At 41.4% G+C, this 15,819-nt stretch overlaps 1 protein-coding gene across 4 annotated transcripts in view; it reads right to left on the bottom strand.

Annotated features, from left to right (window-relative positions):
- ACOT12 (acyl-CoA thioesterase 12) overlaps window positions 1-2,464 on the bottom strand; it is a 31,266-nt gene extending 28,802 nt beyond the window's left edge. For 3 of the 4 annotated variants that reach the window (XM_048931226.1, XM_048931227.1, XM_048931228.1), the window contains exon 1: window positions 2,266-2,464. In XM_048931226.1, the coding sequence (XP_048787183.1) occupies window positions 2,266-2,398 (133 nt within the window). In that variant the 5' untranslated portion in view covers window positions 2,399-2,464. Of the gene's footprint in view, window positions 1-178; window positions 2,092-2,265 lie in introns of those variants that run through there. The other variant, XM_048931229.1, reaches the window with a different exon arrangement.
- Window positions 2,465-15,819: the final 13,355 nt, after the last annotated feature.

Genomic DNA, 15,819 nt, shown 5'->3' with positions numbered 1-15,819 from the left:
AGAGACACAGGACACAGAGTTACTACACTGCTCTAGCAGCAAGCCATTCACCTATATACTCATACATGTGCATCAAAGACAGAGATGAAACACACCCAGTTTGTCTTCTGATCATCCCAAGGCAAATATGCAGTAAACTCTTTTGAAAAAGAAGGAGCTAAATAAGAGAAATACTTACCATGAAATAAGGGTAGTATCAAGAGATGAGTTTGGACTATTATAATGATTCTCCTGAGTTTGAAAGTTCTGCTTAAAGTCTTCTGCTAAAAATGGACACTGATACAAGATAGCTAACAAGCATGTTCCAGGACAAAAAGTATTAGTAGGTCTATAGCACTCCCAGCAATCACCTCAAAACTAGGATGCTTTGAATCGTGGCAATGTTAAATCTGCATAAAAACTTTGTTACGTGAGAATTCCAAGACAAAGGAAAATGATTTACTGCCTTGATAGCATGGTAGCAGCAGTGGCAAGCAGGTATGTGCATGCCTTCAGTGTTGCAGTAAAATGCAGGAACTATATATAAAAAAAATGCAATCAAGATTCAAACATTAAAGAAAGTATTTACTTTGTATAACAATTGCAAAATACTATTAGCAAAATCTGTACTATGCTCTCCATCTCTCTAAGACACAGTTACGAAAAATAACATCTATATTAATAGAATTAATCAGGAAAGTTAACTATAAAAAAGGGCAACGTCTATACTGTTAATATTCGACAGTTCAATAGTTATTCTTTTAAAAGCAAGTTATTGTGATTTACCATTTATTGGACAACAGCACTAGAGTTTAATGTCACTGGCTCAATCTCCAGCACCTCGGGGGCTGTGCAAACACCAGAAACCCCACCTCCAAAAAGTTTCCTGACCGACAAAGGCTAAAAATGCTGATGGTATTGCTCTGCCAAGAGGTAGGGGGTCTCACTCACAAGAAACCTAACAATATTTTTAGTGATCTGTGCAAGAATAAGCTTGCAGGGGTAAGACAGAAGATAGTGCATGCGTTATCATAGTACCTGAGAAATTCCCTTTTAAAACATGATTGTGAAACACATGAAGGCACTCATGAAGAACACAATGATCCACTCAGGGTAAGAGGTCCCTATCGACTATGAAGCTGGAGTTTTAATAGAAGATAATGAAAATGACAGCGATATCTTGTAAACTCAAAAGTGGAGCAAGAGGCCAGTTGGGTCAAGTCTGAAGCAGTAGGACACAGGACACGGGTGTGACACTGGTGCTGGCAAATGCAGTTGGCACTAGCATTGGGAAAAGATGCTACAGCTAAAAAAAATCCTATCTGTCATGTTTAGCACGCTGTGACACAGGATTCAAGTGTTTCAAACCCTCTGTGTGCGAAGGGATGAGTGGCATGACTGACTGCTGCTGTTCTAAGACAAACCAAAGAAAAACAGTTAAGGTGGGCTGAAAGGAAGCTCTGTAGTCAGTCTGCAGCTGATTAAGATCGCAGATTAACTTGTAGCCCAGGGAGCAAGGACCAACTCTGCTGCAGAGCTAGGACTTAGGGGCTTTCTGTGGTGAGGAGCCTTTCAAAAAAAGCATTTTTAAGAGCGAAATAACCAAAAGGCTGAAGACAAAGCAATTCCTTCGTGCAATATCACACCACTCAGCAAACTTGCAGTGGCCCTGAGAAGTGTGCCGGCTGCTGCTCCTGCATCCCACTGCTTTCTCCATCTGAAGGGTTATAGAATCATAGAGTCGTCTGAGTGGGAACGGGCCTTTAATGGTCACCTCGTCCACCTCCCCCACAAGGAACAGGGATACCTACAGCTACACCAGTGTGCAAAGCCTGGTCCAGCCTGTATGTACAGCTGCTCCAGCACAGTGCACGCCAGCACTCAGCCCAGCACAGCAATGCCATGAGAGCACACGCTCCCACATCATGCTGCTCTCCACGAGGCTTCGTGTGCACGAGTGTAGATGGCTGTTGGCAAATCATCTCCAGAAGCCATCAGAGAGATGATAAAAGTCTCTGAAGTGGATGGCTTTTCTTACCCGGGGTTCTCTTTTCCATCCTCCAGTACTTCTCACTGCTCCATCCCTGACTTTCCCTCCACTGCCCTCTTTTTTTTTTTTGCGCTCCCCACCCTCGCAGCTCCCTCCCGGACCCACCAGGCCCCTCGAAGCGCAAACCCACGGGCCTCACGCAGCCCCTGGGAGCAGAAAGCCGCCCACCACTGCCGGGCGCGGTGCGTGTGAGGGGCTCCGGACATTCGCCCCGCCGCGCTGCCCGGCCCCTCTACCTGCCAGGCAGGCGGTGGCGTCCATCCACTTGAGGAGCTGCCCGGCGCTCAGCTCCCCGCGGTGGTTGGCGTGGGCCGGCAGGACGCGTTGGCACATGGGCACCCATCCTCCCGCCGCCCCGCTCCGCTCCATGCCGCTGCCCGCGGCAGTGTCCGCCGACACCTGCCCGCCGCGGCCTCCCCGTTCTCTGCCGGGCTGGGCGGACCCGTCCCGCCTCAGCGCCCGCGTCTGAGAGGGAATCGCCCTCTGTCGGCGGGGCGGGCTGTGGGCAGGTGCGCGGTCCTCCTGTCTGCTGTCCGCTGTGAGATGAGAGCGGTAGGACTGCTAGTTCACAGGCAGGTAAAGGGGAAACCGAAAACTGTAGAAGTGTGGAGTGCGTGCTTGGGCGAGTGGTCAGCCGACCTCCCCTAGCTGCGCAGCAGTGTTAGAGAAACAGAAATGGCAACTTCTCTCATTTCTGTTGGGGTAAGAGAAGCTAGTACTTGGGAAGGGCACTTCGGAGCTGCAGGTGACGCGTGATTTCTGCGGAACGTGTCGTGTGACGGCGGTCTGTCGGAGGTAGGAGCTGCCCAGCAGGAGCAGTGGGCATCCAGCAGCCGAATGACTGCCACAAATGGCTGCTGCTGCCTTCTCCACTTGGCAGCCACGGGGAGTGAGGTGACGGCCTCACAGCCTCGATGCAGCCTCCTTTTCCTAGACCAGCTTTAGTTCTGCTAAGCGGACTTTCCCCCGCCCTCCTGCACCTCTCCTCTCGCCGTCTGCTGAACTAACTCAAATGTCTGTCGTGTCCATCTTGCAGCTTCAGCAGATCCTTTCGTTGCAGCCCCGGGTACTTCTTTAGCTTCTTGCACATCAGAATACCTTTTTCACAGCTGTCAGTGAATTTAGCCTCAGAAAGCACCTGATAGATCAATGTCATTCTCCTTCACAGATGAAAGGATTCAGAAATGAAGTTACCAGCCCAAGTTCACAGAGATCTGTGGCAGACATTCAGTTTTCCAGCAGAAAATTGCCTTATGCAGCACAGCAGCCATACCAGCACTGCTAGAAGAAGCTGGCGGGACTACCTAGCAGGTGAAGGCAGCCTCTGGGAGGCATGTGTAAAGGGGCCTATTTCTCTTTCACAGAATCAAAGAACTGTAGGGTTTGGATGGGACCTCTGGACCTGGGAGTTCAAACGTCTGCTAAAGCAGGTTCCCTACAGCAAGAGCCATTTGGCCAGATGTGTCTTGACTATCTCCAGAGAAGGAGACTCCTCAACCTCTCTTGGCAGCCTGTTCCACAACTCTCTCAAGCCCACAGTGAAGAAGTTCTTTACTGATGCCCATTTGTGGCAAAGGGAACAAATGGTCATGGGCAGATGGAAGATGCCTTACATCCAAACCCGTAGATTGCTGAGCTAGCCTTCAGTGAAAGTAGTCTTCTGAAATGAGAACTGATGGTGAACTAGAGGGAGCTCAACTCCAAAGGTTTACTCAACCACCTAAGACATTGGCTTTCCTTCAGAAGTTATTTGCTAATGTGGTTTTATAAATGATTCTCACTTTATGGCTTGAGGCCTGAACTGAAACAGTAAAAACAACCAAGGAAACAGGTGCAGTATTGTTTTAAATAGTTTTAAAAGGAAAAAAAAGAAAGAAAGAAAGAAAAAAAGCCTAACAATGGATATTAGATTATTCCATCCTAGTAACAAGTATTTATAATGAAAGCAACACAATGTTAAAGGCTTTGTGTGGCACAGCAGTACATTTAGCGGGTGCCGTGATGAACAGGACACTGTAAGGGAACTGTGCCAGGAGAGGTAAGGCATTTTGTTAATAAAAGATGAGCTCGATATTACATGTGAATAAATCTTCTGTAAAATAAAGCCATTAGAGCTAGCAAGAAATATTACTCAATTGTACAGTAGCAGACAGTTCAACTAATGCAGCTGCTGTAGATATGATCCTCAGCCAAGTGAGACCTTATTCTGTGAAATGCTGTAGGACAAAGGAGTCTGATTTAGTACCAAAATTTCACAGAAGCCTATAATCTAGAACTGTTTTTTAGGTGCCTACCAAAATTCTGTCAATGTTTAAGCAGATTTATGCAAGACCAGAGAGCTGCGGAGTTCTTTGGAAAACTACAGCCTTATGTGTAATGGTGACATCATTAGCATGTTCACAGATCTCTTCTTACCAATGGAATCAGCAGGGCTATGATATGCCTCCTGACTCTTTTGGGTAATGTTTTAAATACTGACATCAGTTACTGCAGTAAACTGACTGGAACATACAGCTGTGCGTCTTTGTAGGTTTTGTGCTTCCATTGTCTTGAAACAAACACACCGGTGCCTGAAGTTATACATGTTTTGGAGAGTCATATGTTTCTCCCATAGCCCCAGTTACTTCTGGAGAAAAGTGGTGTTTCTTTGACACAGCTTTTGAAAATACAACTACTTCTTGTAAAATGAAACTTTATTCTAAAATGTATCCAAAATTGCAAGACACAAGCACCATTAAACAGATAAATAGACATATATTTATGTACAGAGAGCATCAAAACACAAAACAATTGTTAATATAATTCTTATACCATTTTAATGAGTATCCATCAATAAAACTTTACAATTTAAAGGAGACTTTTCAGTTGCAAAACAGTTGTAAAATCATACGTATAAATTATGTTTACTACAATTCCAATAACAGAGGCAAAGTAAAATACAAAAATAATAATCAATACTGCAAATTCAAATACAAAACCCAAAGTAATGCTGCACAGGTACGTACGTACACTGGATGAATTCATGCAGCTAGGCAGTGCAACAAATTAACTGCTTAGTTTAACTTATCACAAAGTGGAACAACCATGTCGGCAAACAGAAGAAAATATATTTTTGTAATAAATCATAGTGCATTTTGAAGTTAGACTTTATAAAATGATTGTTGAGTGATATACTTCTAAAATCCCCCATGTGATCTGAGATTCCCCAACTCCTCTCCTGCAAAATAAAATACAAATGACAAAAGCTAAAAAACCCACTGTAGTACGGAGTCTGATGTACTGGTACCATGTTGATTTTTTATCCTTGGTATCAGACTTATTTGCAAGAGTCCACGTCCCTAGGGACATACATTACTCCTTGCTATGTGAAAAGTAAATCTTAAACGTTCAAATGCTATCCCCATTAAGTTGAATCTCACATGATGCGTAGACTGTGCTGGTTTAGAGAGACACAGCTGAGCCTTGAGAAAATAACTCTTAAATCCCTACAAATTACAGAGAGAGAGAGTAAAACGGAGGACAGAGAGACCTCTTCATTACCGAGGTTCCTATCCCTAATTGCTTTGATTACACAAACACAATAACATAAAAGGCTTTTATGGCTTGGATGAAATTTCTTCGAATTTGCTGGGCAAGCGGAAAGCCCATGTTTCTCCACAGAGCTTGCCTTTCACAGTGTAGAAGGCTACGGACTGTTTTGGTTGGTGAAAGGAAGCCTCAGTAACTGCATGGAAAGATACTTCCACAGTGAAAATGCTTTAGAGATAAGGAAACAAAATCAGAACAGAACCTCATGAAAACTCGTGATTTCTTGTGTAGCTGTGATACTAAAACATGGCTGTTCACCTTTCAGTTTTGCGTTGTTTGGTACTTCATGATCAAAAATAGTTAAATGAGAGGCTCATGCCTCATCAAATGTTACTGGTTAGGTGTCTAAGTTAGATGAGATACAATTACACAGTCTGACGCTTTTTCCTAAAGTCTTAAGTGATAAGCACGCTCAGTGTTTTCACTAGGAAGTCACTGCTAATGCTACATTTCTTTGCTGAGAAGACATTAATGCACAGCAGCCTGTAAACTACTGAGGAGTTGCTCCCTGCATCCTTTGTGCATCCACAACTCCCTTTCAAGCCAATGATAACTTTCGTGTTAATAAGTTTCAAGCAAACAAGGGATGCAGGAAAACACTTGTATTGGGTAAACAAGGTAGCAATTTATACAGCAGCATTTCTAAATTTTCAACATGCAAGCACATGTAGAGAGAAGCTAAGAGACAGCATGCACTGCAGTGATATGTCATTGTGCTTATGTCTGGTGGAGAACACTATGGCGTTTTCACCTGGGAAAACATAAACATTAGACCCAGAAGATTCAAATAGCCAGTATTAATGAAGCCATCAGCTACTATGTAGTAAAGAATACCCCAAAGGTTTGTCCGCTCGTAGCTTATAGATACTGAAGCTGAAGAGAATTACAAAGGCACAATACAAGCCTATATTTCTTGTAAATTATATATATTCATATATTTTGCTCAAACCACCTCAAGATACTGAATGATAAAATATAACTGAAAATATAAACATTAATTGAAAGTTAAGCACTAAAAATAAATGCTTGCTGGAGAAGATAGCTCATTACTTGCTACATTTCAACACTTCCCCGGTGCTAATCTTGTCCACATCTCCTCCATGGCTGACAAAACCCATCAAGATGTTCAAGAATATGGTGATCCACTGAGAAAAATGCAAGAGTATCAGGCAACAGACAAGAACGGCTGTATGCATCTGAAAAGTTGTCCATAAGTGGCTACCACAGTTACCTTTGTCACTGCCACTGCTTTACTTTTGGCCCAGAATTCACTAAGGACCCAGAAGCAGGAACAGAAAAAATCATGGAGGGATGAGTCTAGGGTAATTCTCAAAGATAGTATTTTGGTTCAGTTCAGCACTTAAAATATGAAACAGCAGAGCAGGGATTGTACTAGCGTTATCATAAGAAGCATTTCTCAGTTTTTCTATTCATAGCTACACAAGATGCTTATCATTTTCAACACCAAATAACCCACAACTCTGAAAATATAGCAAACATACTTATACCACTGCTGTTAGACTCATTAAAATATGAAAAATAAATTACACCTACATTTGAGTGATGAAATTATATGGCAACTTTGGAGGCAGCCGCTCTTTGGAGGCTCAGCTGAGACAATGTGGACACTTCATGAAGGTGAAAAGGCGTGAGTTGCAACATTCATATTTTTAAACCTCAGCTGTTCCTCAGCTTGCAACAAGAAGTGGTATGATTGTTTTGACATGGTACCCATGGTGAGTGAAGAAGGACAGATACCAAGTTGGGTGAGAATTAAGGTAGGTGTATGGTGCAAGCCTGAGGTGGAACTTAGATGGGCTTTGCTAACCCGGACAGTAATGCTGTCTGCAAAAATCTGGTCTATCTGAAACTGGGTACCTTCCTTATCTCCAAACCAGCATATGAAATTATATACATTTACAGAAAGCGTACAAAAAATCCCCATATACTGCCATTACTACCTGAATTTTCACAATCCTAAATTAGGAGCTTCTAGATTCATTCCTGAAAGCTCTTAGGAAAAGGAATCTAGTCATCCCTAGAAAGTATATACATTAATATCTTAGTTACAACCTCACAGCTGAATTTAAAAGCAGCATATGCTATTGCTGGTGTTGATTCATCTATGCAATGGTTTCTTCATATGTTGCTTTAAATGAATGAATCAGTGCAGACAAAGAATGAGAGAGCCCATTTAACAAACAAGGGAGGGCAGGGATAAACCTTCCAGAAATGTTCAACCAGCTAGTTCAAGTTACCCCTGCTTACATATATATATATATATTAAAAAAGAAAAAAAGAAAAAAAAAAAAAAAAAGAAGTACAGAAGGAGGCAATAGCAAACTACAGGGCAGAAATCATGTTTGAGACTGAAGGATTTAAAAAACTCATCTGGAAGCCACATGGATTCAGATTCTCAGGAGCTATGTTATTCTTTCCCATTTTAACCCATTCCAGGGATGTGAAGCTAAGTATTAAACCCAAGTGTATGCTCTTAAAAGCAATCAGGATTTATCACTGGAGAGGGCAATGGATGCCATCATACAGTTTTTCAGAGGCATCTCTGCTTCTGCCCTACCTGTGACTTAAAAGTGGGAACTTAGACTGGTAATTTTTAGGTGGCTAAAGTTAGGGTAGGTTGAATCAGACCAGTGAGGAACAAAACCAAGCCTGGTGTGGTGGTGTCAAATTACTATCACCAAACACCAGTCTGCAAGAGCACTGTCGGATGCTCCAATGCAGATAGGCCTTTGGTCAGGGACCATGCACTCCATCACTTTGCAGCTCCCTGGTCTTGCCAGGAACTCTCAAAGATAAAACAGTGAAGTGAGATTTATGACCTTGTTTCCCATGTTTGGTCCTTAGGCTTCTTGGTACACCACGGATTCCCAAAGATGTGCCAGCCTGGCTGCCAGAGACACCTTCTGTGGGGAGGCTGTCTGCACACAGGCACAAGTTTTTGTCTCTTGGTACAACAGAACTAACTCCACCAAACCTCTCAGCAGCTTAATAGCTGTGGAAAACAGCCGGACATTTTGTTCAAAAAGTACTTTTAAAGAAGGGAGGCCTTCAGGTGCATGTCTGTTTTCTGACACATTCAATAAGCTTCAAATTAAGATGGATGTGTGGTATAACTGCTTCTAAGGGCTGCCACTGGACTAGTCATGATCCCCAAAGCAAAACCTTAAACAACTCAGAAAGGTACACTGTCAAGCAGCTTGTTGGACCTCCCATTTGTGCAGCCTGCTGCCCTTTTGAAACGGTCCAAGAGACTGCCTTCAAAAATCACACACGAATTCTGGAGGAGTTTGCAACTGGAGTTTTTACTTGCCCAAATGCAACATGCACGCATCTGTATATTTATGATGCGGAGGGAATTTTGTATTGCCATACTTTTGAACTCTTTCGGTACGCCATGGATTAGCTCTTTGCTTATTTGCCTGTCAATAATGAAAGTCAAGCACTTACTGAGAAATACAGCTGCACTGAAATATACAAAATCTGTGAGACCTGACACAAAATCAGTATTAATGCTTAAGGTCAGAAGCAGGCCATCCTGCTTTGTATGGATTTTCTATATTAATATTTAGATTGACAAATTTAATTCCAGATGAGTTGGAAAATTTCTCCTTATTTCTAGAGACTAGAGTCTGAGTGTTTGTTTCACTTGTGATATTGAAAGTCAATCTCTGTTGAAAACACACCTACCTAGTTGTTTATACGCAGCCAGCAAGCACCTTTCTTGAACTGTGATTATGCCCTGTTCTCTATTTTTTGACCTTTCTGGCCTTAGAAATATAAAGACTTGATCTACAGATGGTCTTGGAGGTGTGAGGAACATTTTTTTCAATACTCAAGAGTTTTACATGAATGGGTGAAGGTGCAAAGTCACTAACAAATACTGCGCTTATTCAAAAGGTCAGCCTAGTCACTTAAACTGAAAAATACATGACTATGAATCCCCTTCAAATTTCTCAGGTTGCATTGCCAGTGATAGCTGGTGACAAGGGCACACAGCACAGATAATGTTCCCTGACTGCAACCAACAGTTATGGGTTTCTGTCCTGGCACCAATGCAGAAGCTTTGATACACCAGGGGAGAACCTGGTGTGTGTTTCCAATGGGGTCTGATTCCCAGCAGCAACTTGCACACACAGCCAGCATGGCATTGCAAGATGCTGGCTGTCCAATCGTGCTTGGCCCCAGGCCCTCATACAGGATGCAAACTGAGCCAGGTTTGCTTAGGTTGTGTTTGATTTAATATTCCTGCTAGCAGCTTATGTATCCTGCTGTCTGAAATAAGTCCTGAAATCACTAAGCGTGCTTAACAAGGTTTACTTAGATGTGAACAGCAAGTTTTGATGACAGAACAGGTACTATTGTAGTACACAGTAAACACGGCTGCACAGTCAAAGCCACCTCTTGCTTCAGGGCAGGAATAGTATAATATAGTATTAAGCAATAGAGACAAGGTTTCTTGCACAGAACCTGTAGGAGTTTACAGACCAAGAGTTGTTGAGGTATTAATGCCAGCCGTTGGCTACACAGAGTATGTGTGCAATGTGAACCAAACTGACAACAGTTTACCAATGCTTTTAGTAATACCACAGATACGCAATTAAATCTTCCTCCTCTCCCTGCCAGAAATAAGTGTTTTCCAGCTGCATGTACGGCAGTAAAAATCTGGCATAAAAAGCTGCTTTGATGTTTTTTTTGTTTGTTTTAGGCAAACATGCACAAAATAGATGCACCACAGCATTCTTGGAAGGGGATACTTGCCATAGGAAAAAAAAAGGCTTCACAATTTGTCAGTAAGCATACAAGGCATGCTGATACAACACTTCTCAGACAGCCACTGCAGGGCAAAAAGGGTTCCTTGGATGCCTTCCTTCTGTCTCCTCCCCCAAGAAAAAGTTACTTGATTCTCAGCAGAAAGTTCCAGCTCACACCGTCCTCATGCCTCTCCTCCCTTATTTCATTTAGGAACTTGTACACTTCTCCTTAACTTTTAATGTCAATGTAAATGAAAGCTTATTACCAGCTAATGTACTTTTTGAATTCTCCTAGAAATCACAGCTTTAGTAATCATTTCCTACTTCAATCACGTAGGCTCTGTTTGGATTTTAATTTTCCTCTATTCTGCACAGCAAATATCAACTTCTGTCTCAGGCTATTTTATGTCATTGCTGGAAGTCATCTTGTCTAATGCATAATAAGCTAACTTTCCTAATGCTGAACACTTAACAACAGCTCTTGGGATCTTGCACAGCCACAACGTTTGTCATGAAATAAAAGTTCTATGCTGGGACTCTCGTTACAGATGTGAGTAACTTTCTGAATATTTATTGGGCAAATTGTTCTTGTTTTTATGTAAACATCTGGCTGAGTACATTTAATGGAAAAATACAAATGAGAGGGAAGAAAAACAACAGAAATAAAACCTACAAATCTCCAGTTCATCCAGAGGAGAATTGGCTCCTTGTGGTAAGGAGCAAAGTTCTGTACTAACAACTGTTCACACCAAACTGGGGACAAACATAGGTTTTGCCATGGGTGTTGTTGTAACTCCCTCCAACCCTGAAGAGCTGTACATATTTCTGAAGCAAACCAGACTTCCAAACTGTATGATCTAGTTCTTAGCACACACAAGGAACGGGGAAATGTGCCTATCAAAAAAAAATAATAAAAAAAATAATTTAAAACAAACAAACAAACAAAAACCCCCCCAAACAAACAAAAACCCACAAACGTTCTGCACTGATTCCAAAAACCAGTGCCAACGTCCCATAACTTTCTCTTAGAAAAACCAGACCTCTTGCTCCAGTCCTGCAAAATCCCAAGGATCCCACAGGCCCAACTGCCAGACGCAGTGCAGCAGCTCCCTTGGAGTGATGAGGCTGGGTATGAAGGTCATTTGCCACCCAGTCCTCAACAGCCAGGCCCCACAAAGGCCTGCTGAGCCATGTGCATCAGATGTGAGGCAACTTGTTCTTAGGGATATGGAAGGAGATTTCAGCATGAAGGCCTGTGTTATTTATAGCAGCTAGGTAATAAGTTTTGGTTTGGTCTGGCTTCCCAAAAACATGTATTTCAGTAAGTCTTTACAATGCTGAATTCAAATAGAGAAGGAAAAAAAATGTCATTTGCTTTCTTGGATTCTTTTGAACGTAGATATTAAATAGTGGCTAGAAAGTGACCATTTCAAATCATAACTGAAAATTGTCTCTTTATTAAACGTGAAAACATGTACCCGAGAAAACCCTTACACATTTTTATGGCAAGTTTTCCCATTACATGAGAGGCTTTCTTACATATTTTAGGCTTAGATGAAGAACAGTGACCAAAGAGAAGTTCAGACTAAAACTGCAAAGCTGTTAGCTATGTTGAGGGAAACTATGGCTGCATGATTGAAAGCAAAATGAAAGGACAAGTTCACAAAAACGTTTAATATAGTAGTGAACAATGCTCTAAGAAATAAACTAAGAAACAGAAGAAAGCCATATCTGTTCCACATATCAGTACTATGGGCACATGAATGTGTTCATGCACCAGTAAAATCAGTAAAACGAGATAAAATGTTGGCTTGGGGAAGACTTCTAGACTGTCCACGCTCAGCCTGGGTTTAGCATTTTAGCAGTCTCACTCTTCTGAAGGATATTATTTGTATTGTTAAATCTGCTTAAAATTAAGCCTGTGTAGGCTTTATTTCAAACAAATGAGCATGTGCAGGATCAGAATTTCAATTGTTGAGTAGACAGTCCATTTATCTTCCCTAAATTTGTTACTATAATTTGTTTCCAAGATGACAGTGCTGGCAAACAACTTGCATGCATGCACTCAAATGAGTAATTTAGCTAAGGATTTTTTCCTCTGTTTTTCACGTTGAAACAAAATTTTGGTAATTTCAGTAGACTCTTTGTATTTTTCTCCAAATATAGATCTGTGAAATAATGTCACACCTCAGACAAATTCTACATTTCACCAAGGTCAGGGTGAAATCCTACAAGAAAAATGACGCTATCTGAGTGGTTTCATCAAAGTTTCAGCAGGACAACTGGCACAAACAGCAGCTTATAGGATGGAGCCAATAACGTCTGGAAAGCAGAGGGAGCTGCACACACTGAAATTTAAACCTAAGTCATTTACATTTGAGTGTACTCAATTTTTATAGATGTTGTTTTCACTACATCCTGAATTAGATCCTTAGTGTGATCAGTTTAAAGAAAAATGAGCTGTCACTGCTGAAACAGTTTTGGGGGGTGGGAGGGAGGGGGGGAGGGATTAATTTAACAGATGTGCTTTGCCAGGATTCCCTTCCTGAAGGCCTAACCAAGCCCAAGAACATTTGGGACAGAAGCTGTGGTTCTATTCTCACTTACTGTGAAATAAATTAGAAAAAAATTACCAGGTTTTCTTTGACTGTTTTGTTTTCAATATCTTTCAACCCTCTTTTATGTTCTGCAAATGCAAAAATATCTGGTCAAATTCTGGACATTCAGTCCATATTTGTCACCAACAACACTGGATCAGAGATGCCTAAGAAGAAGAGAAAACACCTAAAAATAATTAACTGATCTGAGAAGTAGAAATCACTGAAACATTTGTCAACTGAAAATTCATTTTAACTAGTAAAGTAAAATGTTCAACACTGAATACTGTAACAGCTGGTGTCTCATTACACTGCCCATCTAATTCTGAATCCTCTTGAAATGCAGTTTTTCATTTGCTAACCACAGAATAGGGCAAAATTCAAATTATTTTTTTGGCCAGTTCATGAAGCTGCCCCAATGCAATGATTCTGAACTCTTCTCCAGAGGCAAGGCTCTACTCCCTTCTTCCTATTTTCTATTATTTAAGATAAACGATGAGCCTATATCTCTCTCCTCGTGTTTTACAAGGAGAGCAAGGTCTGAATGCCTCCGGAGTACATGCAATGAGACATGGGGCACTGTGCTCTGCAGAATCAAGTGGGGAGTGAGCTGGTCATTCTGGCAGTCAGTACTCTCCTTGAGGAGGTGACACATGGGTGGGCTGGCTTCTGGAGACTCCTGGGGGAACTCGCCTGTCATTCGGATGCCAATCATCCCAAGGCAAACTAGGACACATTTGGACAACCTACAGAGTGTGAGAGACCTCTCTTGCTGTTGCTGCTGTCTTTTGCATGTACCAACTCCCAGAACATCAAGTGCAATTTCAGTTCTTCCTTGTGCTCAGGCAATTAAGAAAATAATGCAACCCATGCATGCAGATACAAGGTACTTGTTTGTATCAGGCTACATGTTTTACTAGTGATTCATGCAGCTTCTTCCTTGCCTTAAACTCCATTCTTGTCTATGCAAGACTCAGATATGGAGATAAAATCTGTGTATGGATGCTCCTACTCAAGGGTTTGTGTAGAAGGTAAAGCACTGATTTCACTGTGAAATCCACAAATGAATCCCAACTCCAGTTGAATTCTGCAAGGCCAGAATTTTTGCTAGAATTCTGATGATATGAGACTCTACTTCTGCACTTCCAATAAATTATTCCCATATTTCTAACTTTTAAGATTTCATCACTTGTTCTTAAAAATCACAGTCACAGAATTGTAGGGGTTGGAAAGGACCTTTAGAGATCATCGAGTCCAAACCCCCAAAAAGCCTTACTTTAACCATGCCTGAAAGATCCATCTGCTAAATCATTATCTATTCTTTTCTATATGAAAGCAAGAAATCTATCTAAAAACATAGTGTGAAAAAACTACCTGGCATCACAGAGAATAGTACTTTTTCCAGAGCTGGACAAGTTCTGACATAATCAACAATGCTGTTGCATAAGGACAGATAAAAACATCAGTTACATTACACACTGAATGCACATTTCCAGTGCATAAGAAACATAAATGGGTGTATTCAGTCAGTACTTGGAAACAATCTTTCTTTCCATATTAATACTCCTTTATGTGATGTCCTACAAGGATCATAAGCAAAAGAAAGAAAACAAATTACCAAGCAAAAATCTCCATGCAAATTTAAAAAACAATGGGATACTTGTAATTTACAAGTTGAGCATTTAGCACATTCTGTTGTTTTCTACAGGTTCAGTTCCAGAATGGCTGTAATCACCTGATCTTAGCAATGAGCAATGAGTTATTTACAACTTCACTCATGTATGTAAGCACAGAAGGCAAGCATTCCTTACAAAAAGCAAGATGATTAGGCTACTTTATATCTGATTAAAATTCTAATAACAAGAGGTTCACCGATTATTCAGTCAAACATCCCAAATCTACAATTTTGCAAGCTTGCACATCTTCCATCCCACCTATCTGTGAAGCTGTATAGTTATGGAAAGTGCTGACATACCTAGTAACTTGAAGTACCAGGGCACAGAGTTACACGTTATAAGAAGCACAGCCCAGTTCTGTTCCTTTTGAAACCAGCAGTGTATGTGCTGACATTCATGCTGCAGGATTGATGCAACAATGTTTAATTTAATATAAATGTCTGACAAATGAAATGTAAAGGGGTAACAAAGATTTGCTGGCAATCAGAAAAACTGCATAGAAAGGAGATTCAAAAGAATACAGAAGAAGAGATATGTCTGAAAGGATGTTATGCTCATGTATATATATTAGGCCAACATATTTTGATAATAATATTCAGTATGTGCTGGCAGTTCTTTTTAAAGTGTACTGCTTTATGCATAGATTTAATTTAATGGTCAGACTTTCATCCTTAACAGGTGCCAATAAGCTAAACTGTTGAAGATTATACCCAATTCAGGAGGAAAAATTAAAAAAAAAAAAAAGTTTTGATTAATACAAAGCCACAGCTCTGTTTAATTTTGCTAGAGCAAAAAGCTCCAGGGCCAACATGCACTGTCTTACAATCTCAGTGACGCTTTGCAGGGGCTTTCTCCAAGGCACTCAGCAGACCCCAGATGGAATCAGGTCACAGGCTCACTCAAGGGCACACTTACCTGCTGCATGAAAGGGCTTTGGCACGTGATGTCCAGATATATTCATCTACCTTAGTCCAGCAGCAATGACATCACGTGCCTGATAGTGGGCAGAAAAGAGTCCTAGAATTGTTCTTGGAAGGCTACCAATAAGGATAATACAGATGACAAATACGAGCTGCAAGGATGCCTGCATTTCGCACTATTTCTGGGAGAAGATGGGCTGCACCGTGGACATAACCAGGGAAACTTGCTAGTAACAA

The sequence above is a fragment of the Lagopus muta genome, chromosome Z (genome assembly GCF_023343835.1).
Source record: "Lagopus muta isolate bLagMut1 chromosome Z, bLagMut1 primary, whole genome shotgun sequence".
Lineage (NCBI taxonomy): Eukaryota > Metazoa > Chordata > Aves > Galliformes > Phasianidae > Lagopus > Lagopus muta.
Note: the sequence above shows the minus strand (reverse complement) of the source record. Positions and strands in the feature narration are given on the sequence as shown.